Raw genomic sequence first — 27,458 nt, 5'->3', positions numbered from 1 at the left:
GGCCCTTATGGAGTTACCTATAACCAAGTCAAGACAGGGTGCTGCCTGCTCTGGTGGATTCTCTCTGGGAAGCCTTAGGCTTAGGAGAAACTACCCCCTGCTCGAGGCACCAGAGAGAAGGCCACAGGCTGGAGGAGTGTCAGGAAGACCAGCTCAGGGAACCGGGGAGAGGAGTGGGTGACCATGGCCACTGAGAGCAGACGCTGTACTCTTCCGTTCAAAGGCAGGAGCACACGTGTGAGGGTCCCGTCTGGGGCTGGATTCTGGGGGTAGGTGGCTTCACTCAGCGAGTGTCAGGACTCCTCTCCAACCTCTCCCTCACGCCTGGGACGCACCGGCGGCTAGGCACGCGGGGATACATGAAACGACAGGCACATCCACAGAAACTCAAAACACACTCCCAGGGAGCCCACACCACCGCCCACAGCGAAGTCCTGCCGCCCGCCGCCTGCGCTGCGCTCTGTCAACACGCACTCATATCCACCCGCGCGAGGCTCACGCAGCCTCCCGCACCCGGCGCCTGGGTGCGTGCGCTCGCCCTTGGGCTCTGCCGTCTTCGTGTGCCCCTGGCTGCCAGGCGTTCCTCCGGGAGGGGGAGGAGAGGCTGCGAGGAGTGAGAGACGAGCCGGCAGGCCGAGGAGAAGGGAGGGGGAGAGAGGGAGGGGAAGCCGGCCCGGGGAGGAGGAGAGAAGCGAGGAGGCGGCTCCGGCAGCGCGCGGCGGCGGCGCGGAGAGCTCGGACTGGGAGCCCAGAGCTCGGCTGGGCAGCGGGAGAGGAGGAGCCGCAGGAACTGCAGCTCTGCCAGCTTGGGCCGAGCTTTAGAGACCCCGGCCTGGCTGGTCCCTGCCAGCCGCAGGTGGGAAGGGGCTGGGCTGGGGGGCGCGGGTCTGCCAGCGGGGGGCTGAGCTGAACCGCGGTGCTGTCTCCTCCCTCGGTTCCGTAGACGGAGGCTGAGCATGGAGCTGTCCCCCCGCAGCCCTCCCGAGATGCTAGAGTCGGACTGCCCTTCACCCCTGGAGCTGAAGTCAGCCCCCAGCAAGAAGATGTGGATTAAGCTCCGGTCTCTGTGAGTCTCCGGGCCAGGGGGGATTGGGGGAAGGGATCTCAGGGAGCCTGAAAGGGGTGCGGGAGGTAGCTGAAGCCGGGCCGGTGGATTCACTGGGGCACACATGTTGGCAGGTGCGAGAACATAAGCTTCCCGGACACGCGTGGCCAGGCCACATGTGCAAGGCATGTGCACCGCAAGCCGGCCGCTTGGAGCGGGTTTAGGAGTTGCAGAGCTAACGAGGTGCCTGCTGACCCCCTGGGTGACACATGCGGCGCAGAGAGGCGGCACAATATTTGCGGTGTTGGCAGGGCTGCGGACGGGCAGCTTTCAGGAGGTGCCAGGCTGACTCACACGTATCTTATGTGCAGGGTTGGGTAGATGTGAGGCACATCACATGTGTGTACATGAGTGTCCCAGGGTCACAGAGAGGTCTGTAGAGTGACTGCACACAGATGCAGGTCCAGTGCATGGGGATACTTGTGCCAACCTGTGGGTCATACGTATCTCGGCTGGGATTGGTGGTTTCTGCCTCCTGCATCCTACAGAGGGTGGGGGTAGCGGAGGGGGTTGCCCCGTTCCTGAGCTGTTCATCTCTCTTGGGGCCTGGAAACACACTCTGCATACATATTAATGATGGGGACCCACCTAGGATCTAGAGAAGGGGGGAACCCTGTCCTGGAGGAGAGGGCGTGGAGCCCCAACCTGGGAGCTGGGGTGGTGGTGAGGGGAGATTGGTTGACTGGGGCAAGGTAACTGTCAAAGCCTTTTTGTCACTGTAGGGTCTCCCAAGGATCTCCAAGCACACCAAGGCATCTTTTCTTATTTTTGCAGGAAGAGGGGATGTGGAGAGGAATAAATGGGAAAGGGAAAGATTCAGGTGTCCCATACTCCAGTTCTAGGGAAGGAGAGGAAGTTTTCTTCCTGCTTATCCGAGAAGAAGAGGATTGGTTCAAAGACAAGCCATGTACCATGTTTATCTGTCAGCTGCCACCCGATAATCTCTGCAGTCTGTTGATCCTTAACCAGAAAACAAAAGAAAGTGCTGCTCTCCCTGCTATGACTCCCCATGGCCCTAGGAGAGAGACTGCAGATGTTTGGTGAGGAAATACAGGGAACACAGCCTCAACACGCAGTTGCTCCCCAATATTCTCAATTGTGAGCACTGAAGCTTTTCATTTCTAGGTTCCGGCAGAGGGAGAGATGGGGATTGTATATGGATAGATGCTTATGATTGTGTTGTTTTAAAAATACTTCACCTGTGGCGATAAGATGATGCCTTTATGTTGGGCTGGTGGGTCTGATTTACATACCAGCTGCTTAGAAAGGCCTTAGGGAGAATGGAGGCACGTTGGGCAACAAGGCTTGAAATCCAAATGTGCTTCTCGGTCCCCTCCTTTGCTGCCTCTGGCCAGTGCAACTTGCGGGCTCCATGAATCCTTGGAATGAGGTTCTGGGATGAAGAAATGGAAAATCGGGTTGAATCAGTTTTTGTTGGGAGGAGCACCCGGGTGATTCTTGATAGAAAACCCTGCTCTGTTGATGGTAACTAAGCTGGCAAGAAAGGTAGGTAGGGAAGTGGTTGAAAGGCAAAGAAGGGACCTCAGGGTCTAGAAACAGGACAACCCAAGCATCCCAGGATGCCTTCCCACAGCACGAGTGGCTCATCATATCTTCCCCTTGCCTCTGTTCCAGATAAGGGGCCCTGCAAAAGAGGGGGGTCTACCCATTCACTCTCTCCCACACCTTTCTAACCACACAGCTTTTCTGGAAGCAGATTGCAGTTGCTTCCTTTAGGGTGAGAAGTGATCTATGGCAAGAAAACAGGACCCTCAGAAGAAGGCACTGAAACCCAGGGGAGGAAGGGAGCGGAGGCAGCTGCCCCTACAGAGCCTGTTAGCTGAGACATCCTTGCAGGAGATCATGGTGGACAAGGATCACTAATCTTATTGATGAGATTGTTCTGGTTTTCACTCACTTCAGCAATCTGGTCCTTAAGAGCTCCAGCTACATGTCATAACTTATCCAGAGAAGTACCATCTCCTCAATATTAATTACCAAGGATAGATTCCCAGTCTCAAAGCAGAGGAAGATCTTGATACCAAGGTAGATCTGAAGTTGATAGCTTACTGGATTTGGCCCTGGATTTGAATCCTGGGGAGGCTTTGCCAGTCAGATGAAGAGAAAGCAAAGGATTGAGGATTTTTCTGGGTAGGAGAGGGAGACAGCTCTCAGGGTGAAGTGGTTTCTGAAGAGGTGAGCAAAGAGGGCATTTCCACCTTAAATAGAAATAAAACTCCCACCCCCACCCCAATCACCACCTGTACCCAAAAAGGCCCAGGTGGGAAGGAGCTATTTAGTCTGGAAACAGGGAGATGGGCATGATTATCTCAGGACTAGATACTGAATGGGCTTCCCTGGTGTCTCAGACAGTAAAGAATTTGCCTGCAATGCAGGAGACTCCAGGTTCGATTCCTGGATTGGGAAGATCCCCTGGAGAAGGGAATGACAACTCACTCCAGTATTCTTGCCTGGAGAATCCCATGGATAGAGGAGCCTGGCAGACTGCTGTCCATGGGGTCACACAGAGTCAAATGAAGACAGATGGAATATTCTGCTGCTCAACATGTCCTATCTCCTCCATCCTAACTACCCTTTTAATTTCTAATCTGGGACATTGAGGGTCTCTTCAGGGAAACTGGGCCTGGTGTTTTTTCTTCTGGCTAAAAAAGCCCATATGAATATAATTGTGCAGGGCAATTTCTTCTTGGGAAGGGTATCCAGGAATTCTATTTTCCATACTAGCACTCTGCCAAAGATAAATTCAGAATCTGGAACATATTAGCTGTCGGATTTCACCTCTACCTAGGGGAAATTTTCCTAAGTAAGCAGACTCATAAGCTGAGGCATGGGAGACACTGAGCCAGGCACTTCAGGGATAATGGATGAACCAGGACAAATTTCGGCATCTCTAACATTAAGATGAAGGACTGGGCTAGTCTGCCCACTCTTCTCTGAGACCAGAGAGCCTTGAGGAATGTGGGGGACGGCCAGTAGAAATGGAAAGGTTTTTCGGTGTCTTTTGCAAAACAAGAAAAACTATGAGTGGAGATTGGTTTGCCATCCTTAGCTCATTCATTCCTTCAACAACTCTTAATCGAGTGCCTCCTGTGGGACAGATGATGTGCTGGGTGCTGGAGATATGGTGGTGGGCAAAATCGACCCAGTCCCTGATCCTATGGAGCCTGTCATATGGTTTAACTCCATCAAAGAGAGTGGAGAGTAGGGGAGGCCCCCTGCTCCTTGTTTTCTGACACCCACCCAAGTGGTAAAATCCAACCATTCTGGTTTCTGCTTCATCGCTTACTTTGGAGGGGGGTTATACACAGTACAAGCACATATATGAATTCTCTCTCTCTCTCCCAGGATAGTACAAGCCTCACTCTTCTCTTTGCTCCAGTTTCTTCTGAAATTTTACAGACAAGACTTCCCTCTTCCTTGGCATAGCATAAAACAATCCCTTTCTCTTTTCCTTTCTCCACGTGGTGCACGCTCAGGCTTCCATGGTTTAGACTCAATGTCCTAAGCTATGGTTCAAGGTCATTTCAGGGGAGCTGGAGCAAGGACACAGTTGGGGATTATTTTTGCCCATCTTTGTTACATCGGAATCTAGTGTGCTACCCAGAACATAACAGGCCCTCAATAATTGCTCTTAAACAAAAGAATGAACAAATGAATGAATATACCTGTATATGTCACAGAGCCCAGTTCCGTCTCTGATTCTGTGGTGCGTGTGTTCCTGTGTGCAGTGGGGGAGGGGAGTAGGCATGGGAATTGGAGAAAAGGAGAGGTTGTTTTTGTTATTGTTTTTAGAGGGTGATGCTCAAAAGTGCTGGGGTTTGAGAACCTCCGAACAGAGCCTGGAACTGAAGGAGTTACAGAAACAATCTGGAAATGTGAACAAGATGTATCAGAATGAAACTGTGAATGCCTGACATGTATACGCATGTATCTGGTGTATCTAGGTAAAGGCTGATGTGTGTGACAAGGACAGTTGGTGACGTCAGAGCTCCATAATGATGTTTCTTTGTTTGTATGTTTAGAAACAGTATGTCTGATAATAAATATGCACTTACCTGAATACCTGAAATTGTCCTATGTATGAATGAGATGATGTATTTGTGTATGTGAGTGTGTCTAGGTAATGGGATGATATATATGTGTGATCTGTGTATGTGTTTGTGACAACTCAGATTTTTGGACAATCCTGGGGAGAGCAAATGCACAGGAGAAAGAAGCCGAAGGAAAGGACTGAATGCCTCATTGATGTCTTCTACCTTTTGTCCTCATTTTGTGTCTGCCCCACGGAATAAGCTTCTATGGCTCTTTTTGTGCTGCTGTCCTTTCTCTGCACATGGCTGTGGAGCTGCCATGAAGACTGCGGGATAAACTGTGGCTTCTTGGGCCTCTGGAGAAGAAGGAGCATCATTTCTCTGAGGCCTTGGTGGGAATGGTTTTTAGTTCCTTCCTCCCTGGACTGCCTTTTCCTCCTTTACTTCCAACCCTGGCAAAGGGAATCCCTCCTCCCTGGGTTTTATATCCCCTCTCCCATCAGAGGTTTCTATTTTCCCCGTCAACTTTGTCTTGAATGAGGCATCTCTTGATGGTTGAGTGTGGAAAATTCCTGCAGTAAGCTGAGGGGGATGTGCAGAGAGAGGGGGAATTCAAATTCCGACCAGTGGAAGAACTTCACAAACCTCTGGTCACAATAGGTGGCTTCAGGGGAGAGACCAGGGAGGCAGGGTGATGGCAGTGGAGGAGCAGAGGGAATATTGGGAGACTTGAGTTCCTGCTCCCCCTCTGCCAAAGGCTAGCTGCATGATCTTGAAGTCACATAGTCTCTCTGTGTCCCTATTCTTTATTTGGTATCATCCATATGAAAGTGGTTTTTAAATGATAAACTCTGATGCTCTTTCAGCCTGGGAGAGCTTGCTGGGTGAAGAGGCAGCAGAGTAGTAATAAATGGGCAGTCACTGGCTTGGATGATGAGAAAAATCAAGATTCAAGAGGCAGGAATATGAATGATATAGTAGGTTTGAGTCCTGCTGTCTGGGGCCTGATTTGGAAGAGTCTCGGTGATGAGTGGTTGGAGGAGGTGAGGCAGGTGACTGAGCTTAGAGAATAGGAGGCTGGGTGGGCTAGGAGGAGGGCTGTCCCACAAAAGGTGTGGTCCTCTAAGGTCAAAAGAAAAGATGACAGACTTACTCTCTATCATCTTTTTTTCAATTGGGCAAACTAGAAGTGGACGGAACAATTGCCCTTGTAAGATGTAGTGGGTGCAGGGCGCCTAGGGACTGCTGTTGGTGAGTTCCAAAAGCATTGGGGAAATTCCCTTCTGGCATTTATCCTAAGTCTCTAGGCCTGGGGTGATATGATCAGCTATGACACATTCTATTTTAAAGAATCTGTGGAGTCCTTTAGAACCCAAATACCACTCTGGTTGCCCTGGAGGCTGGTTAAAAAGACGGTGGAGATCCCGCATTTGAGGTTGCACTTAGCACTTTTGCCAGGAGGAGGGTGCCATAGGTTGGGGATGAAGCTGGGACTGGAAGGCCAGGTGAGAGACCCAGGGGGAGGGAAGCGTGGATGTCTCTAGACCCCTTCCACTTGCCCCCTGTGCAGGGAGCTCCTGAATGCAAGCCAGGGGTTGTTTCACATCTTCCCCTCTTTTTTTTCAAACACCCCCATCAGACTGGGATGGAGGAGCTAGGAAACTTGAGAGAGATCTTTCCTCTTATTTGTGTCTTTAAAGGGATCATCAAGGACTTGTTTTCAGCTTTTCTGCTCCCTCTGTTTTCCTCTTTAATTTTTCCTGCATCTTTTCCTCTGCCCTTTCCCTCCTTTGTTTCCATCTCTCTCTGGCTTCTCTTTCTCTGCTGGGCACTATGGTGCTCTCCTCTCGAGTCCCTCTTCCTCTCTCTCCCTATTCCCTTTGGCTTACCCTTTGGCCTTCAGTGCTCCTAGTCCCCACTCACCCTGGCCAGGAGTCTGGAAACATCCCTGCCCACCCCGGGGGTGGGGCTTCTCCAGGCCCAGGTGTCCTTGTGATGGTTCAGGGCAAGGTTGCTGCAGGCACATTTGAGGCCACCTTAGGAGTCCAGCCTCAACTCCTGTATTCTACAAGGCCTTTCTTTTCTCTTCTCAGTGACCTCATCCTCCCAGCTCCTCTAGGGAGAAAGCCTTTGGGTCTCAGGGGACTGATTTTCACAGGTACAGAAGTTGAGTAGCTATTTTCCAGCTGTCCCCAGGACAGCAGCACAGAAAGGGGGACAGAACCAGGGCAGCAGGTGGGCTGCAGGCGAGACCACTGGGAGACTGGAAGTTGTTAGATAATGAGATTATCCCCTAAGGGAGGAAGACTTAATGGTCCAAGAGAACTGGGAGAGAATCCTGGGAACAGTGAGTGAGGCCAAGAGGAGACTTCAGGGGGAAGAAGGGCTACTCAGAAGGGAAAAGTAGAAAAGTGAGTTGTGACCCGCCCACTGCAGGGAGGTCCCTAGTGCCAGAGCCCTCGCCCCTCTGTCCCCCATGTCCCCAGTCCTACAGTGGCTCCTCTCCCCGCAGCATCTTCTACTACATCTTCTCCCTGTCTGGGAAGAAAAGAGCATGTTAGGATATAACTTCAGCATCCCAGACCTGGCAGAAGTCCACCGGGGGAGCTGTGATGGGGTTTTGGTGGCTAAGCAGGTGTGGTGGGGAAAAGGACATATTCAGGGAGAGGCCTGGGCGCTCAGGGCTGGGAGGAAAGCTGGAAAGCAGGTGCTCAGGTGGTACCATGTTGGATTCAGCCAAGTCCCCAGGTCAGTTGAGTCCACAGCTGCAAGGAGAAGTCAGACTTGCAAATAATCACAGTGGCTGCAGTGGGATGATTAGGCGGCCAGCTGGTGTTGGCACCGTTTAGGCTGAGAAGGGAGCTTGCCTTCCAGGGGGGCTTAATGATGCTCTGGCAGGCAGGACCTGGGGGCCAGAGAAGCTTCTTTCCTTCCTATTCCTTGGCTTCTCTGCTTCCCTGTTTATCAGCTCTTGCACATCTAACTTGGCACCATCCTCCTAGTTCTCGCCTCTGTGCCCACCTTGTTTGGAAACTTCTTGGGTTGAGCGTGCACGCATGCTGACAGTGTTGCCAGGCTCCCTAAACCCCAGCCTCTTGTCTACAAGCAGTAGCTTTAGCAACCCCAGTCTGAGAGAACTATAATAAATCAAATTGCACCAGACTCATCCCAAACACTTCTTTGTCCTGACTGTTCTCTTCCTTTCTACTCTTTGAAATGCCAAGAAAATATGCTGTTCTTTTCACTGAAGCAAGATGGACTGAAGATAGACATGCAAGAGAACTTCCCAGAAAGTTCATGGAGGTTAGAATGTAACCTCCCTATAATAAAGAAGAAAGCCACACTCTTCCTTTAAAGCATCAGTTTTGGGCTAAGTTGGGTGAAGCAGTGAGCCAGTCAAAAAAGATAAACTCCTACTCAGGCACCCTATTTTCCTAGTGTCTCCAACCCAGGCACTGAATCTGAGAACCATAATGTGTTACAGAGAGGGAAACTGATGCCCAGAAATAGTTGGTAAAGTGGGGGCAGGGCTGGGACCAGACTCAAATCCTGCTGATCCAGAATCTAGAGCTACTCCCATAGCAGTGGCAGTCAGTCCCTTGCCAAGCTTCCAACTCACTCTCCCATCTCAGGCCACCTTCAACATCTGTTAGGTTCCCCAGAAGCAGGGCATCTGCTGGGAACATCTGTTGGGATGTGGTTCGGAGGGCTGGTGGGGTGGTCTGTGTGGAGGTGGCTAATGAGCAGAATTAAATCGTGCAGGGAGGGAGAGGAGGTGTGGACAAGTGAACCAGAGCCAGAGTTCTGAGCTGGGTTCAAAGTTCAGAGTTCTGAGTCTTCCCCTCACCTTCCTGCCCACCCTCCTCTTTCCTCCGTCTTTCAGGGGCTGAAGCAGGAGGGAGAGGTGACTCATCTGTGTGCTGGGCAGGGAGCTGGGATGTCTGGGTTCTTGTTATTCTGGGCTAAGGCTCTAGCTACTTAGATTACCCACTTCCTCACTGATCTGAGCTGCGCTGGGCTGTTGCTAGGAACACCTGTTAGAAACGGTTCTAGGCAGGAGGCAGAGGGGGAGTTGCCTGCACATACACACACACACACACACACACACACGTGTGTGTGTGTGTGTGTGTGTGTGTGTGTGTGTGTGTGAGTTGACCCCCTTCCCTGTTCCTCAGTGTTTTCCAGACATTCTTCTGCAGCACTTTTCAAATCTCCTTTCCTGCCCCTTTCTCCTGCCCCTCCCCCATCTCGCTCCACTTGCTGGGTTTCTTTCCTTCCCCCACTACCCACCCGCCTTCCCAGGTGCTGCCCATCCGCTCTCCACCCTCCTTCCGTCCAGCTCCTCTGTCCAGTGCCTAGAGAGCTCGCACCACTGCTGCCGTGTCCACCTGAGGATTGCTGCCTCCAAGGATGGCACTCTAGCTCTGTCACTAGGGGGGTTATTTTTATCTCTGGAGCCACCTCCGCCACTGTGCCCAGCCAGCTGCCCGAACCAGGGCTGCCTGTATAGCAATGTGAAACCAGGGGAGTGAGGGGAGTGGCAGTGCTTGGGAAAGGTGGGGGTCTGGCTCTTCCCGGTTTCTGGAGCTCTGTGCTCTGCAAGTCCCCAGTTTCTGCTTCCCTGGTCTCTGTGGAATAAGGAGCCAGGGAGGAGCCCCTGACATCTGGAATGGTGGTGGTGGGGATACAGGCTTTTCTATTTCAGGGGCCCTGGGTAAAGGGTGGGCACAGGGGGCTTTGTTCATGGAGCACTTGTAATGAACCTTTGCTGAATTAACAAAAACAAAAACTAAATGGTAATCTTTCACATATACACATCACTTTATAGTTCCCCAAATGCTCTTGTATGATCTCCTGTGAGAAGTGCATGAAGCTTGAACTTACCCATTTTACAGACAAGGAAAATGGAGCCCAGGGTGTCTTGTTCAAGGTCATACATAGTGCTAAAAGGCAGGCAAAATCTCCTGATCTTAATTAATATCCTCTTTCTATTGGATTTAGATGATTTCCTTGATTTTTTTTTCAGTTTCTGAGATTTTTAAGCCTTTAGATCAGCCAGTTAATCCATTCCTCAACAGCCCTCCAGCCACTACCCCTTACACCCCTCTTTTCTGAGCAAGGGCAGAGTCACCTATGCTTTGCTCATTCCTTATCCCAACTCCTATTCTTCAGGGCAGGTGAGGAAGGGTGGGGATGGACCAAGGAGGGAGGCATGATAGTTGAACTGCTTGCTATTTTAAAACTACATTTAATGGCTAGAGGAAAATTCACTCTGGGGTCATCACATCTATGCTCTTGCTCTCAGTCTCTTTAACTCAGACAGAAGTAGAGTGTAGCATGTGTGTAGATGAGTGGGTGAGTGGGTATGTGTGAAATTTTTCTCCCCAGGAAGGGATGGTGGTTGATCAATGTCCTTTCTAATTAGGAAGAGTTAATAACAGGCTGGTGAGATGAGCGTGGTGGGATGCACGCTGGGATGATGCAGCATGTAAGTACTTGGGGTGATGTGGTAAGCCGTTATTTCTCCAACTAGTTTTGGTTCTGCTGGGCAAGGGAGCAGAGGGATGGACAAGATATCCTCTCTGGAGCTTTTCTAGTCTAAGAAATCCCTACCTTCCAGTAGGAGGGTTGGGGTTAGTGCCGACTTGGCTTGGGGGCTGGGCCTGGAGTCAGGTGAGGAGGGGGCACTGCCCTGAGTTGGTGTTTGCTGCTGTACCATCTGCCCCCACTCCCACCCCGTCTCTATCTCTCCAAAAGAGCTTTTCTACAGAGCAGGCGGGATGACTTGTCCCGCATCCCGAGGGGAGTGCCAGGTCTCTGACTCCAGGGCTAGTCCTTTCTCTCTAAAAACACTTGCTTCATGGCTACCAAGAGTCCACACAACCTTGTAGACATTTAACCTTCGTCCCTCTTTGCTGCTGAAGCCAACTTCCACTCGTCCCAGTAATTTCCCAAACTTCATTTGGTTATAATCCTTCAAGGCTATAGCACAGTGACAAAGTAGTTTAGTTTCTCCCTGCTTTTGGTGGGTAGGGGTGCGGTGGGCGATGAAGCAAGACTTCCCATCATAAAATCCTGGCTCTTAGCCCGTTTCTTTTCTCTTTCTTCTGTCATACTCATCCCCTCTAGTCGCTTTTCCTCATCCCTACATCAACCCTAGACCTCGATGAAGTAGATCGTAGTTACGCGGAACCCTCTTCACCCGCTGCGCTAGGCTTCACCCGGGCTCTCCTTAGCCCCGCCCATCCCCTCCGCTGACCAATCGCAGCCCCCATGCGCTTGTGTTGGTGACGTCACCCCTTAGCCAATCGGGAGGCGGGCTGGGGCTGTTTGCGCACATCCATTCCGCACCGCAGAGCCCGGGTTCTTCCCTTCCTAACCTGAGCGGGACCAAAGCCTGGAAGAGAGAGAGGGGGCCTTGGTCCCGCAGGCTCTTCGTGGGTTGTCCCGTCACTTCGCCCTCTGGGCTGGAAAGACCTCTCCAGTCAGTTTACGGTTATTTCCCAGTCCCCGTTTGACAGATGAGAAAACTGGGGCTGGGAGTATTCAACTCGCCTAGCCTCTCGGTTTCGATGAGCAACTCCTGACTTTCAGTCACTGCTTGGGTGGGGGCTTTCCTCCTTGTTGAGCGGGTCTCTGGGTAAGGATACCCGGATCCCTAGCTTCAGCAAGCCCCTTTTCTGCAGTTTCTAGTTCTCTTCCTGTCTTGCTTCCGTCCTTGCAGGTGGGTTAAAGCTCATTTTGAAGAGTGGCCCCGGAAAAAAGACCCTGAGAGGGAGCCAAATCTGCCTTCGCCTAGCTGGGACGCTCTGGAGGGCTCCTTCCACTCCACTGCAGACTTCCTCTTCAGGACAAAGTCAGGATGGCTCCCTGTCCCTGTCCCTGTCCCCTTAAGCCTCCTGCTAACCCTTTCCTTCCCCCGAAAGAGGAGCCCCACCTCCTCAGAGCAAGGGGCTGGCTTATGCTATTTCTGTCCTTTCTGGGATTCTTCTGAGAACAGATTCTTGTTTTTAGTCTGATTCAGATGTGAAACTTTTCCCGCGGCCTCTCACCCAGTTGTGGGCTGGGTCTCTGCCTCATCACTCCTTCCAGCTAGGCTCCTCCTGTTCCCCTCCCCTAAATTCTCTCTGTTCAGTCAGTCGGTCACTTTTGCTGAGACCTAGAGAAGGAAGTCAGGGGCCTAAAAGGGAGCCACTCCCCTCAGGGGCCCAGGGGCCTGGGGGGCAGCATTTTGATACTCTGAAGTAGAGAACTTTGATTCCCATGGCCAGCCCTGTTCCTGTGCAGAGGAGTCACCTCCAGGGTCCTATCCTCAGGTAGGCTCCAGGGAGGAAGGGAGAGGGGAGGAAGAGGACCAGAGGACAGGCTGCTGTGGGTCTACTACTTGTAGTTTGGTGGAAGAGCAGGATCAAGACTTGACAGTCCCATATGGGGGTATGTGTGTGTGTGTGTGACTAAGCAGTGGCAGGTGACTTAGCAGTATTTTCCCTCTTTCGCTCCCTCTTGAACCCCAGCATTCTTAAGACCTCACATTCCTCCAATATCTCCTCATCTGGTCTTAAAAATCCAAAAGGGAGATAGGATTCTTCTTTCAATTCCTGGTCCCTTAGCTTGAGGCTACTCTGTCCTAAGCTCTCTACTTATGGTGATCTTTCAGGGAGTGTGTGTGCTGGAAGTAGCGGGAAGGGGCTTTGGAAATCACCAGATCATCTGATGGGGGCTGGGGAGCTGCACTTGTCTGGGGCATTGGGATTATTACTGCCCAGAAGCTACCTTTTCCAGCTGGCTACTTAGAGCTGGGAGAGACTGAGGCCTTCAGGGGTCAGGACCTGAGACTTTCCCATGGTGTGGGGAAGGTCAAGGAGAAAGAAGTGGAGATGGTGAACCAGCGCTAGGAGTGGAGTGGGAGGACTCTTGGGAGGAAGCTTCCAGTTTTCCTTAGGTCTGGATGAGGACTGGACAGGGGTGAGCATCCTACCCATCCAAGCAGACGAATGGCGAGGTCCCCTTAAGCGAGGTGGGTCTGGGGAGATCCTAATTCTAAAGGGCGTCGGAATCCGAGAGGCCCCCCACCAGGCCAGGAAGTGTCGTGGGGAAAGTTATGTAACTCCAAGAGGGGGAAGTTTAGCACCTGAATCCTTCCAGCTGCCCGAGTCCAGGCTCCCTCCTTAGACACCCCGCTTGTCAAATTTATTCTTTAATCTTTCTTTCCGTCCCTCCCCTCTCCTTCTGGTATCTGGATCATGTTGGGTTCAGATTTCAACAGGAGCTGTAAAAGAACTTCTGGACAAGATCGAGAGGTGGAGGCGGGAGGAACTTGGGGGGAGGGGTGTGTTGAAAGCCAGCTACAACCACGCTCTTCTCCCTAGGCTGAGATCTCAATTGTGAGCACTGGCAGATAGCCCCCCACCTGATTAATCTGCCCCCTTTCCCTTTTATTTTGTTCAGTGAACATTTGAGCACATGCTGTGTGCTCTGAGCACAGCTGCCAGGACAGACAAGAAGTCATCGTGAGTGCGATCGAGACACCCCCAGTTTCCTGTGAGTCTGATGGTGTCCACAGACAACATCACCCCATGAAGGACAGATGACTGACACTGAAGGAGCTATGATGCAGTGGGGTCCAGCCTCACTTTTGGTGTTTGGGGCACAGTTAGGCTCCAGTAGAATGAGTTTTAGGCTGGCCAACCTGATTGAGATGGACAAGCTGTGTGACAAGTCATATAACCACCCCCATAAGGTGATTGTGGTATGTAATTATAAAGGAGAGATCATGGTCATTATCATCCTCTCATTTCTTCTGCTAGGGGGCTTCCTAATTACCAGCCTCCATTCAAATTAGGCTCACCGTTCTTCACCTGGACTTGGGATCAAGAAGACAGGTGCTTGCTGGATTCGAAGGGAGTGAGGTGTGAGCTGGGTAGGGCAGGCATGATGCTGGTCAGTTAATTTTAATACAAATCATGTTTATAGAGCCTCATTGTATATGCCAGGCCTTTTGCATGCATTATTTCATTTAATTCTCTTATTAACAGCTCTTCCCAGGTGGCTTCCCTGATGGCTCTGTGGTAAAGAATCTACCTGCCAAGGCAGGAGATGCGAGTTCCATCCTTGGATTGGGAAGTTCCCCTGGAGAAGGAAATAGTAACCCACTCCAGGATTCTTGCCTGGAAAACCCCATGGACAGAGGATCTTGGCAGGCTGAGGTCCATGGGGTTACAAAAGAATCAGACATGACTGAGTGACTGAACAGCAGCTCTTCACGGGTGGTTTAGTGCTGCCCACGTGACCAACGCAGGTAGTTTATTATAATCCTCATTATTTTACAGATGAAGGAATTGAAGGTTGAAAATAAAGATTCTCAAACTTTAGGGTGAGTTAGAATTATCTGGGATGTTTGTTAAAAACACAGGTCCTTGGACCCAAACCTTAGAAAATCTGGTTAAGTAGGTGTGTGGGGAGACCCAGAAAAATTTTTTTCACCAGTATCCCAGGTGATTCTGATGTCAGTGGTCCATAGGCCACACTTTGGTAGACACTGATGAAGAAGTAGTGACTTGCCCAGGGCTCATATCCAGGAAGTGAAAAGTTTGAATGTGGGATTTCTACCTCCCAGAGCTGTGCTGGGATCCTGCGTTTCCGTACTGGAAATAAGGTTGCACAGCCTTCCCACCCCCCCACCCCCCCACCCTCTAGGCCCATTGTGAGGATAAAAGGAGATAACGTAGGAGAAAGCACTTTTTAAAATGTAGAGCTGGCAGCATTGTTAAGAGATTATGCGAATACATGCAAATGAGCACCCGTGGGCTTGGCTGTTCACTTCTGGAGCTTGTGCTAGGATGTGTGTTTCCCAGGGTGGCTCAAGAAAGAAGGCAGAACTTTGGAGGTGGGCATTGACCCCTAGTGGGCAGAGTTTTCCGTTGTAAAAAGGGCTGATTGAAGTGGAAGATTAGGGCTGGGATTGGAGCAGGGGCCTTTCCTTCTTCCTGGGTTGTGTCCCCAGACTCGAGGGTCCCTGGCCATGGGGACTGAGCGGGAGAGGGCAGCCCCAGCTTGTGGCTGGGCCCTAGAGACAGCGGTACCTCTTGGCTGTGTGATCCCCGGTCGGCTCTCAGTCGCTACTTTCCAGCTCATTGGCTGGAAAGCCTTTATGTTGTCAGCCTCTACGCCTCCTCCCTAGTGAAGCCTGAGCTGGGGCTGGGCTGTACGGAACCAGGGCTCTTCCTCATGGAGCTGCCTGCTCTTTTCACATGGAGGAGGAGCAGCTGGGAGGCTGGGAGTGCAGTTTGAGGATAGCCCACTGAGGAGGCTGCAGCCTCACCCTCCAGCTTCTTTCCCTGCCATTTTCCCTCTTTCCCTTCTGCCTCATCTGCAATTCAGACCTGTCTTTGGCCAGGACTGCTGGTCCCTGGGGTGAGAGTTGGCCGGTGATGCTTCCTGGGGCTGGCTATTTTGGGCGCCCCATTCCAAAGCTGCTGAGACCCCAGGATTCTAGAGCTGCTTCTGTTCAGGAATGCCATTGTTCTCCCTCCCCCAGCATCCCTGGGAATCGATGCTAATTTCAGCCTCTGGTCCCTGACTCATACTCTTCTCCCTGACTCATAGGGTGACCTTGGGTTTCTGAAGCCCCTCTCAGTGGGGAATTGTGCTGGCCACTGTTTCACCTCACCTTGCTTTTAGGTGGGGTGGGGCAGAGCTGCGAGAAGGAGCCAGAGGGGAATGTTTCATCGCTTTCTTTAAAATCACCACCTAAAATCAGAGAGCTTTGTGTACCTATGACTGCCTGGGCTGGTCTCAGGCAGTCATAAAGCAGACTTTTAAGAAACCACCCAGTTAATCCCCCAGAATTTGTGAGTGCAAAATATGAGGGATGGTCCCTTCAGGCAAAGCATCCAGTGAGACCCCTGACCCCACCCTCACCACTTTGGCTCTGGGGGAAGCTGCCTCACGGCAGAGATAGGGGAGGGGTACAGTCACTCTTTGCCAGAGGCTCTCTCTGGAGTGACACCAGGGAGGCAGGGGTTAATCTTGCGCTTTGTCCCGGTTGATGGATTCTGGAATCATAATCCATTAGCTCTGCCTGAATGGAGTGAGGCCCGGCGAAAGCATTCAGATTGGTCTTTGTTCTGTGTCTTCCCCATCCCTGCCAGGGACAGAGGGGCTGTGGACATGTACCCCCTCCCTGCCCAAACCAAGAGACATAATGAAAGAATGCTGGGGGCCCTTTTGATGGCTGTTGTTCCCAAAGTCCTCTATCAGAGGGAAATAGGCAGTTTCATCTCTTGGTTATTCAGACTTTGAAACAGATCATCCTCAAAACATCACCCCAGGGGCTTGTACCTGCCTAATTCTGCTGGGCCCCAGGCAATCTAAACGGGAGTTCTCAGGAAACACTGACTAAAGGGGAGGTGTTGAGAGGTCAGAGGTGGGCGGGGACTGTGGAAGAGCCTGGGGTTTAACTTTGGGGGGGTAGATAAACTTAGTGCAGGCGGTGGCAATGGCCTGTGATGAAAAACACTAGCTGCTGTTATTCTGTTAGAAAGATTAATGCGCTATAGAAGGCTGTGGCTGTTTCTGGAACACGCATCCTATTAGGTATCCTGTTCTCTTGACAAGGTAGCGGCGCCTAAGCAGGTTCTCTGTACCCGCACCCTCACAGGCTGCGCTACATGGTGAAGCAGTTGGAGAACGGGGAGGTAAACATTGAGGAGCTGAAGAAAAACCTGGAGTACACAGCTTCTCTGCTGGAGGCCGTCTATATAGATGAGACTCGGTGAGAGTGGTGACGCGGAGCGGCGGGGAGAAAACCCACACACAGAAGAGAAAGATGCCAGCCAGACACAGTGATCCAGGGACGGGGAGTCAGACAGAAAGCTGGGGATAGACACGCGTGACAGGGCCAGAGGAGGGAGGCGGGGAGTGAGGACAGATAGATCTATAGGTAGAATTATCAGCAGAGATAAGGAGGGAGAGGAACAGACTTGCAGAGAGAGACAAACACAGATTATCAGGAGGAGAAGACTTTTCCAGAGCTGGCAGGGACCTTAAAGCTCATCGCATCCTCACCTTCTTCCCAGGGCAGAGGCCTTCCAGACCTGGTCTGCCCAGGTCACACGTGGCTAGTGGGGCTTCAAATGTAGCAAGTGTGAGCTGAGATGTACATGTATATGTAGAAAAACATGCTGGATTTCAAAGACTTGGAAAAAAGAATGTAAAATGTCTTATTAATATATTTTATATTGACTGCATGTTGAAATGATAGTACTTTGAGCATATTAGGTTAAAGGAAAGTTATCATTTAAGGAGATTTTACCTTTTGAATATGGCTGCTAGAAAACTTGAGCTTCCCAGGTGGCGCTAGTGGTGAAGAACCCGCCTGTCAATGCAGAAGACATAGCAGACCTGGGTTCAACCCCTGGCTTGGGAAGATCTCTTGGAGAAGGGCATGGCAACCCACTCCAGTATTCTTGCCTGGAGAATCCCATGGACAGAGGAGCCTGGCGGGCTACAGTCCATGGGGTTGCAAAGAGTCAGACGTGACTAAAGCAACTTAGCACGCACACAAGCACTAGAAAACTTAGTTATATATGGCTTGCATTTTATTTCTGCTGGACGGTGTTGCTGGTCTGGAGCATCCTCGACAGGTGATATCCATGCCACTGGCTGCTTGCATGCTTCCAGAACTGGGGTGTTCACTCTCACATAGTGACCTGTTTCATCACTGGCAACATCAGATACAGAAACAGAAGTAAAAAGGCTTAGCAAAAGAAAGTCAAGGGAGGGTCAGCGAAGGGAGAGGCTGGTGTGAGAGTTTCCGGGGTGTGGGGTGTGGCTGGGCCCAGGGTCTCCAGGCTGTGGAAGCGCCTGCAGCCTTTCCTCTGTGACTCCCACTCTGGGGCCTCAGGCAAATCCTGGACACGGAGGATGAGCTGCAGGAGCTGCGGTCTGATGCGGTGCCTTCAGAGGTGCGGGACTGGCTGGCCTCCACCTTCACCCAGCAGACCCGGGCCAAAGGCCGCCGAGCGGAAGAGAAGCCCAAGTTCCGGAGCATCGTGCACGCGGTGCAGGCTGGCATCTTTGTGGAGCGGTGAGGCTCCCCACGTCCTGCCTCCCTCGGCCCCTGGCGGTGGCCCTCTTTCCCAGGGGTGTCTTCCAGGACTCCACTGTATCACCAGCCCATGTGCCCCTGGCCCAACCGCCCAGCCCCGCCTGATCAGACCCCATGATCAGACCTCACTCAGGGGCTCCTTTCCTTCTTCTCCCTCAGGATGTTCAGGAGAACGTACACCTCTGTGGGCCCCACCTACTCCACTGCCGTCCTCAACTGTCTCAAGGTGATCCCAGGGAGAAGGTTAGGGGTGGGGGATGGAATAGTCCTCAGGACTTTCAGACTCCTCTGGGGTGATTTTTACTTCCTTTTTTAATTGTCATTTCCTTGGTTCTCAAAACAACTTTGACCCACTTAAGAGGCAAACTCCTGACTTCTTGTCTCTCCCATACTGAATGATATCCAGGAAGAAAGAGGCCTGTTTACTACTTATTTTCCTGCTTCCCATGTGTCTGTAATCATTGGGAAGTCCTCCTTGAAGTCTAACTGCAGCCCTTGCTGCTGCTGGGATGTCCGTCTTGGGAGTCTCCCTGCTTAGTTCCTTGTTTCTCCATAGAACGTGGACCTTTGGTGCTTTGATGTCTTTTCCTTGAACCGGGCAGCAGATGACCACGCCCTGAGGACCATCGTTTTTGAGCTGCTGACTCGGCACAACCTCATCAGCCGCTTTAAGGTCGGGCAGCCTCCTCCCTCTGCCTCTGGGCAGGGTTCCCCACTTCCACCACCCTGCTCCCACAGGCACATTCTACGGGCTCTCTGGCTCGGTCTCACTGTCGGGGAAGTCACCCTGTGCCCACCGCAGTCTGGCCTTTCCTCCGCTTGCTGCAGTCCCAGCCTCTGGCTTCAGGTACTGCTTTCCAGGGGAAGGTTCTAGCCTGTGGCTGTCCAGCCCAGGGTTCTTTCCTCTTCTCCTTTGCTCTGTCCCCTAACTTGTCCTTTCCAGCCTGGCTGCAATTCAGCCCCCTGTTTCAGCCCTTCTGCCCGTGGACACTGGAGGCCTGGGGTCCAGAGGCTGTCAGCTGGTGCTCTGCAGGACTAATGTCTCTCCATTTGTTTTTTTTTTTTTTGGTGGTGGTGGGGGGGGGCCTCTCCTCCCCTCCCCCTCTGGCTCTGTCCAAGGAATTTTATGGAAAGGATCAGCTCTTGGCAAGGCTAGGTAGGGCTGGAGAATTGCTCTTCAGCTTGGCTGGCCTGGAAGAATATGGGATTAAAATCTTCAGATCCTGTGCCAGGAGAGAGCGTCTTTGGGGAACAGGGGCTGGAAAAAAATCACTTCCTTGTGGAGAAACCACAGTTGGAGGATGAGGGGGATATTAGGTCTGCACTTGGGTGGAGTGACAGTAGACGTTAGATCGGAGAAGAAAGCGTGTGTTCTGAGGGGGATGCATGGTGTGTGCTCAGTTGCTCAGTCGCTCAGTTGTGTCTGACTTTGCCACCCCATGGACTGTAGCCCACCATGCTCCTCCATCCATGGAAATTTTCAGGTAAGAATACTGGTGACATGGGTTGCCACGTCCCATGGAGGGGCTTGAGGGGTGGTCAAAGGAGTCCAGTAGGAAGGCCCTCCCAGAGGGCTCTGGAAAGTCCTCTGCCACCCTCTGCCTCCACCTCACTATAACAGAGTATTGGTGTGTGAGAGCCTTTCCTTGACCCTTGACTCCTCCTTTTACAACAACTCTCAAGAGAGTTCCCAGAAGTTTGGTAAGATGCTCTGAGATTCTCTTCAGGCCTCCCTAAGGCCTGTTCTGCCATTTCATTTTCTTCTTTGCAATCCTGCCCTCTCCAGGACAGAGAATAGCAGGGTCTTCTTTTTCCTAAGATTTTTCTCAGCTCACATTTCTCCAAACTGGCTCTCAGACTTCCTCCAGACACCAAGGAAGGATGGTTCTGGGGGACCCCAAGAGTCACTACCTCAGGTTGGGTTTTGCCCACCCCCAAATTGCCTTGCCTTAAGGCAGTTAGAGAGAGGGGTCTTCATGCTCTAGAGTCCTTGCCCAGTAGAGACCCCAGTTGGAGCAGCTCTTTTAAGCTCCACATTCCCTTTCTGGGCACCCGGCCCCTCTCCTGCCCCTCCCCTTCCCTTCCCTTCCTCCAGGGACTCCATGGCAACGCAAAAGCAAGGGCAGTTGTCATGGAAACAGTCCTTTAAAATTCCCTGAATTTGGGGCACAGCCCTCCAGGGGTGGGGGCGGGGGATGTTAGGGTCTGACTGACTAGGGCACCTCCTCTGTGTCTCGCCACCGCTGCTCATCTCTACAGAGGGTTCCCCAAGCCCTGAACCCTGCTCTCCTCGCAGCCTCAGAGATCCAGGGGCAGGTGCAGACACCAGCCTTGCCCTCTGGGGGCCTTGGGCCTTTGAAGGAGGTGAACATGCCCCAGGGCATATGCAGAGACCTGGACAGCATTGAGCCTGATAGAGCTCTGGCTCCTGGTGCTTGTGTGTGTGTGTGTGTGTGTGTGTTTAGTGGACAGAGGGTGGGGGAAGGCTTCTCAGTGGTAGGGGTGATCTACCTTGGCTAGAGGGTCCTCTCCAGGTCTTCTTATTCTTTCCCCTGCTTCTGAGCCCCTCTCCATGGTATTGGTTTGGGGATGGGGTGGGGTGATTGGAAGGAAATTTTCTTTCCTCTTCTTAAAAATCTCCAGGGAAATAATAATAATTATAGCTACTCTTGGGAGAGCACTTGCTAAGTACCTTGTACTGTACTTATCTCATTAAATTCAAGGTAGGTGGTAGTATCTTCACTCTTCCATTAAGCATCAGAGGCACAGGGAGGCGCGTGGCTTGCCCAAGGTCACGCAGCCAGCGGGTGTGGAGCCAGGATGCGAGCCCGGTTCACTGCAGGGCCAGTGCTCCCCTAGCCCTGCCGTCTCTTCATGAAAGGGCCTCACTGACCTCTGTCCTCGGTGGCCTGCCATTTGCACATCCTCCACAAATCTCAGTTGCCCCTCTCCCACTGCAGATTCCCACTGTGTTTTTGATGACTTTCCTGGATGCCTTGGAGACAGGCTACGGAAAGTACAAGAACCCTTACCACAACCAGATCCACGCAGCTGACGTCACCCAGACGGTCCACTGCTTCTTGCTCCGCACAGGGATGGTGGTAGGTACCCTGGAGGTCACTCTTCTGGGATTCAGGGTCTTATGGCTGCAGACTCGGCGAGTCCAGCCTACAGTTGATACACTCATTTCGTTTTTCTCTCCTCGGGTCCTCTTCTTTGGCATCCCAAAGTCTTTACAGAGTTGGATTGGACTTATTCACTCTAGAGAATTCCTGGGTGGACCGTAACTTCCTGGGCAGCGCTGGGGCTGTGTGGCCAGATGCAGAGGGAATATTGTTAGTAGGGATGGAAGAGGGTCTTTGGCAGTTCTGGGAGCTGAGAAGCCTGACTGCATTTAGCCCAAGAGCTGGACGTGAAGAATGGAAGGGCTGGGATGAGCGGTCCAGCCTGTGTGTGGAGGTCTTTGGGTAGTCGACAGGGCGTCAGCCCCCTCTCATTGTCTGTCTTTCTCCCAGCACTGCCTGTCGGAGATTGAGGTCCTGGCCATCATCTTTGCTGCAGCCATCCACGACTATGAGCACACTGGCACTACCAACAGCTTCCACATCCAGACCAAGTGAGGGGTGGGGATGCGGCAGGCGAGGGCGGGGGGCGGTGGCGGGACAGGGGGCTGGATGTGGTGACCTTGTGCTTTGCAGATCGGAATGCGCCATCCTGTACAACGACCGCTCAGTGCTGGAGAATCACCACATCAGCTCGGTTTTCCGAATGATGCAGGACGACGAGATGAACATCTTCATCAACCTCACCAAGGATGAGTTTGTGTGAGCAGAAGCCAGGCGTGGGCATCCCTGGAGACCCCGCACCCCAGCCCCCTCTTCCTGCTTCCTAGGCTTCCTGTCTAGCAGTGCTGATCACTCCTCGGGTTCTGTCCCTTCAGAGAGCTGCGGGCTCTGGTCATTGAGATGGTGTTGGCCACAGACATGTCCTGCCATTTCCAGCAAGTGAAGTCCATGAAGACAGCCTTGCAGCAGCTGGAGAGGTGACATCTGGTGGGGCGTGGCTGGGGAGAGGCCAGAGTGAGGGCTATGTGAATTGGAGGGCATCCACAGGGCAATGGGTGTGCCCAGTCCTTACTAGGATGTAGAAACTCTCCTGGCTCCAGGTATCTGAGGGTATCTGGTGTGTGTGATGGATGCGCACCTGGCTTTGGGTGTGTGGACAACTCAGGCACCTGGACTACTGCAGAGCGTTTGAGGTGGGGGTCTGAGACTGGTGTCCTCAGGGAAGCTTCAGGACAGGTATACTCTGGAATGTCATGGAAAATCATTCAGCCCTCTGGACTCGTTTCCCTATGTGTGAGAAGTGAAAATGATATGCCCCCCTCCACAATAGCTCACTGCCAGCCCCCACTCTAACAGGGCTACTGGGAGAGTTGTGTGAGGTTAAAAAAAAAAAACAACACAGAACAAATGTCCTAATTACATCTAATGTTGCTTAAAAGTGGGTGGGGAAAAAAAAAAGTGGGTGGGAGTATATAAATGTAAGAGAGAACAGACTGTGTTTGTGTGTGTCCTGAAGGTGTGTGTTAATGTACGGTGTCTGTGTGTGGGAGAGTGGGCAGGGTCGGAGCGTGTCATTGTTGGCGAATCATAATAATAATTATTATAATAATAATTATAGGTAATGTCTACTGAGCACTTATTAGGTGCCAGACACTATTCTAAATACCTATATGTTGTATGTCATTTAGTTCTCAGAACAACTCTCTGTGGCAGATCCTGTTTTGATTTCTGCTTAGGACTGGGGAAAATGAAATATGGAAATTTTAAGTAACTTGCTGTACATCACACAGTCAGTGTGTGAAACATACAGTGGGGATTTGATTCCGGGCCCTTTGATTCTGAGAGCTTGTGCTGTTTCCTATACATATGTAAGTGTGTGTGTGCACGCGTGTGTGTATGTGTATCTTGTCTCAGAGGGTATTTGACGTTAGATCTGAGAGACAGAGTGTGATGGGAAGTTAGGAATGGTCCAGGCTTCCTTTTCCTAAACGATCAGTCTCCCTTCCCTTGCCACCTGCCCCGACAGGATTGACAAGTCCAAGGCCCTCTCTCTGCTGCTTCATGCTGCTGACATCAGCCACCCCACCAAGCAGTGGTCGGTTCACAGCCGCTGGACCAAGGCCCTCATGGAGGAATTCTTCCGCCAGGTAGGGGGCATCTTTGTCTGCCCTTGCCCACGGGGCCTTCTCTCCTCCATGTTTTCCAAGTTCCCTGTTCCTCCTCCAGCTCCTTGTTTAGCTGTCTGCAGCTGCCAACCTGATCCCAGACCCATGGGATAGAATGTCATCTCCGAAAAGCTTAACAGTCATTGCTGGCAGTGGCATTTGCATGCTGCTCATTTCCAGGTCAAAGGCACAGAGCTCCCTCTTCTCCCCCGGCAGCCCCTCTACCCGCAGCTGCACCCCAACCGGGTAGACTGAAATAAGTCCCCACCCTGTCTGCTCCCCAGGGTGACAAGGAGGCTGAGCTGGGCCTGCCCTTTTCTCCGCTCTGTGACCGCACTTCCACCCTCGTGGCGCAGTCCCAGATTGGTGAGTGTCCCTTCCTGCAGGGAGGAGAGGGTTGGGAAAGGTCAAGGATGCTGGCTGGGCTGGGTCGGGACGGCTCCCAGTCCCCATTCCCGTCAAGGCGAGCCGCTATGCTGGAGCGTGGAGGGCTGGGGTGGAGTTCTCTGGGGTCACACAGATATCATCACAAAGGTTGCCCCCACTGGGAACTCTTGAGCCCCAGGTGACTGTTCCGTGCAGCTGGGGGCACCGGCGTGCCAGCCAAGTCCTCTGTGCAGCTCCCCAGGTCAGCTTCTCCCTGCATTATCTGTACTGCAGGTTTCATCGACTTCATTGTGGAGCCCACGTTCTCTGTGCTCACCGATGTGGCTGAGAAGAGTGTCCAGCCCACCGGGGACGACGACTCGAAGTCTAAAAACCAGCCCAGGTGAGTGAGGGTGGCTGGGGTGGCCAGAGGGCCCACAGAGAGAACCGACTGGTGGGGGAGGTGAGAAACAGCGACTCCTCTGTTGTGGGTCACACGTGGGGGTGAAAGGATGGGCGCAGAGGGTGTGGCCTGCACCGGCGCCCCCTCCACCATATTTTAATTTCTCCTATTAGCTGTCTTTATTGCCTTTCTGGCTAATGCTGTTTTCATTTTCCTTCTAGCGGAAGGGAAGGTATGGAGAGGGGTGGGGACTGGGGGGTACTCAGCAGAGGGAAAAGAGAAGGATGAGGCTTCCATCTCCTCTACTCTTGAGGGCTGGGAAGACCATCCTGGGGTGGGCGGGGTCTCACCTCCACAATGTGGGTGGGTCCTGCTTATAGCTTCCAGTGGCGCCAGCCTTCTCTGGATGTAGAAGTGGGAGACCCCAACCCTGACGTGGTCAGCTTCCGCTCCACCTGGACCAAATACATTCAGGAGAACAAGCAGAAATGGAAGGAACGGGCGGCGAGCGGTGGGTCCACTGGGAGGATAAGGCCTTGTTGGGAGGGCGGCTGATGGAGCAACTGTGCTGTGCTTAGTTGCTCAGTCCATCGACCCCATGGACTGTAGCCCGGCAGGCTCCTCTGTCCATGAGGATTCTCCAGGCAGGAGTACTGGAGTGGGTTGCTATGCCCTCCTTCAGGGGATCTTCCCAACCCAGGGATCGAACCCAGGTCTCCCGCGTTGCAGGTGGATTCTTTACCACCTGAGCCACCCACCAGGGAAGCCTGAGCAGCAGTGGGTCCATTTTCCCGAAGCGCCTTGAGCAGCCCTTTGTCCGACGCCTTCCCCAAGTTGGGAAAAGGAATCAGGCACAGGCTGACCCACCTGGAATGTTCTAGAATGGGGGCTGGAGAGTAGATAGGGACAGCAGTATTCCACCGCCCAAGGGGCCCTGTGCACACGGGCGGTCTGTTGGTACTGCCCTGAGGCTGTGGTAACCTGGTGGCCCTGGCTGAGGCATCTCTTCCTTAACGTGGGGCTGAGGGCTGTGCATTTTAGCAAGGCTGGGGAGCCTCTCCCCAGGTGGGCACAGGTTGAATGTAGCTCAGCTTGAAGGAAGGGGGGGTGTGTGAGTATCGCTTCCTTCTTTCCACATATTCCTTGGGTTTGGGGAAAACATACTGCTCAGTCTGGTCCCAGCTTCCTTCCCGCTCTCCTGCAGGCATCACCAACCAGATGTCCATTGACGAACTGTCCCCTTGTGAGGAAGAGGCCCCAGCCTCCCCTGCCGAAGACGAGCACAACCAGAACGGGAATCTGGACTAGCGGGGCCTGGCCCAGGTGAGCCTATGGCAGTGGGCGGGCAGGAGGGCGAGGCGGGCTTCCCACAGGCCTCTCGGAAGGGGCATCTCTGGGCTTCAGCAGAGGCGAGGTTCTCCCTCTCTCCTTCCAGGCGGTAACCTGGAGGAAGTGAACACAGAGGCCTGAGCTGGGACCTAAGTGGGGTGCAGGGGGTGTCCTGCTTCTTGGTCCAGGCCCTCCAGGAAGAGAGGGGGCAGCTCCCCAGTTCGGGGTGGGGCTGAGCAGCTCTGAGTGAGGGTCAGGAGAGGCACAGCCAGGCCCCAGGCTCTGGAGCTCAGCGGGGCGTGACTTCATTCCAGCACCCCCCGTGCCCTCGTGCAGGGCGCTGAGTGGGGGCAGGCCTGAAGAAGGTAAGGCAGGCTGGAGATGAAGGCAGAGATCAGAGCACTGAGGTCTTCTGTTCCCTTAGGTCCTCACTGAGTCCTGAGTGTTCGATGTCATCAGCACCATCCATCGGGACTGGCTCCCCCATCTGCTCCGAGGGAGCATGGACGTCAAGGAACAGAAAACCCACCCGAAGGACGAATGCTAGAGATTGTGGGGTTGGGGGAAGGGCCCCTCCCCACCTGACACCCACTGGGGTGCACTTTACTCTCCTGGTGGCAAGACTGGGGAACTTCGGGCTCCCAATGGTCACTGTGTCCATCCCCCTGCCTCTGGACTCTCCCCATGGCCAGATGACTGGTTGGAGGGGAGCTTCCTGGAGGTTTCCCAGGGCTTGGGGGGAGGGTCAGAGATGCCAGCCCCCTGGGCCCTCCCCCATCCTTTTTGCCTCCAAGTTTCTAAGCAATACATTTTGGGGGTTTCCTCAGCCCCCACCCCAGATCTTAGCTGGCAGGTCTGGGTCCCCCTTTTCCTCCCCTGGGAGGGGCTGGAACAGGATAGGAAGCTGGGGGTTTTCAGAGCTCTGCACAGGGCGGGGTGTGGGCTCCTTCAGGGCATGGCACCTTTCTAGGGCCTGGGAATGGGGGCATCCTCTGTACCCCAGACCTGCACTGCTTTACCCCCACCCCCGCCCAGACTCTGCAGTCTCCCCTCTCCCCCATTCTAGAATGGCGAATGGGGGAGGAGGAGCCAGAGCCACCAGGGGCTGAGGGGGGGCGGTCCTCAAGGACTTGGGACGGGTCTCAGCCCTGGGGCTTGTCACCTGTCCTGAACCTGTCGCCTCCTTCCCCTCCCCTGGGGCCGGGAGGCTCCCATCCGACCAATGTCTGTAAAGTGCTTTGAGGTCTCCCCAGCAGAGCACCTTCAGGATGCGTCCTAGAGCACAGGCAGGAGAGCTGGGATGGGTCAAGGGCGCATGGGGAGGGTGACAGAGAGGGTCCCTCCCCTCCCAGCCCTGGCCCAGGAGGCCCCTTCCTCGGACAAGTGGGGAGTGGACAAGTGGGGAGTGGCGGGTGGAAGGCAGCCAGCAGCCCAGCCAGGCCCCCGCCCCTTCCTCTCCTCAGGCTCCTCCGGCCCCGCTCTGTCCCAGAAAGGCCCAAGTCCAGTGACTGCCCTCCTCCTTCCTTGTAAATACCAGACATGCATTTGTACAGTGGGCCCTGTGCGTGTGAAGTATCCACGGTCTTTCAGACCTGCCACCTGCCACTCGTCCCTCCTACCCCACCCAGAGAGGGGTAGAGACGCATGTGACTGACCCCTGTCCTCGGTCTCTCGGAGCCCTGCTATAGCCAGAGATCAATAAAGAAGGGAGACCAGGCCTGGCTGCGTGTGTTGTTTGCCGGGTGAAAGTGCACTGGGCGTCTTCACGTGCAAAGTCTCTTCAAGCTGACAGAACCCTGGTGCTGTGTGTGCCCTGTTATATACGGAGGCCAGAGAGGTGAGGTTCTGCCTGAGGGTGCACAGCA

At 53.1% G+C, this 27,458-nt stretch overlaps 1 protein-coding gene across 10 annotated transcripts; it reads left to right on the top strand.

The window, feature by feature from the left end:
* The first annotated feature begins 665 nt into the window (after positions 1-665).
* Positions 666-27,314, top strand: PDE1B (phosphodiesterase 1B). 10 transcript variants are annotated; one of them, XM_059886110.1, is made up of 17 exons: positions 11,648-12,013; positions 13,606-13,698; positions 14,487-14,530; positions 16,817-16,930; positions 18,062-18,244; positions 18,425-18,491; positions 18,822-18,938; positions 21,226-21,366; positions 21,781-21,881; positions 21,964-22,089; positions 22,206-22,307; positions 23,357-23,477; positions 23,780-23,861; positions 24,156-24,264; positions 24,645-24,775; positions 25,469-25,587; positions 26,018-27,310. In XM_059886110.1, exons 3-16 carry the CDS (start codon positions 14,487-14,489, stop codon positions 25,570-25,572), a joined length of 1,542 nt encoding a protein of 513 aa, XP_059742093.1. In that variant the 5' UTR covers positions 11,648-12,013; positions 13,606-13,698; the 3' UTR covers positions 25,573-25,587; positions 26,018-27,310. The 10 variants fall into 10 exon arrangements, 9 of the variants coding, with proteins under 9 accessions (NP_776840.2, XP_024847132.1, XP_059742092.1 ...); XM_005206097.5 differs by having other exon boundaries at positions 11,648-12,473; NM_174415.3 differs by lacking the exons at positions 11,648-12,013; positions 13,606-13,698; positions 14,487-14,530 and adding exons at positions 758-856; positions 944-1,066 and having other exon boundaries at positions 26,018-27,314.
* The last annotated feature ends 144 nt before the right edge of the window (positions 27,315-27,458 follow it).

Source organism: Bos taurus, chromosome 5 (genome assembly GCF_002263795.3).
Source record: "Bos taurus isolate L1 Dominette 01449 registration number 42190680 breed Hereford chromosome 5, ARS-UCD2.0, whole genome shotgun sequence".
NCBI lineage: Eukaryota > Metazoa > Chordata > Mammalia > Artiodactyla > Bovidae > Bos > Bos taurus.
This window is presented reverse-complemented; position numbering and strand designations above follow the sequence as displayed.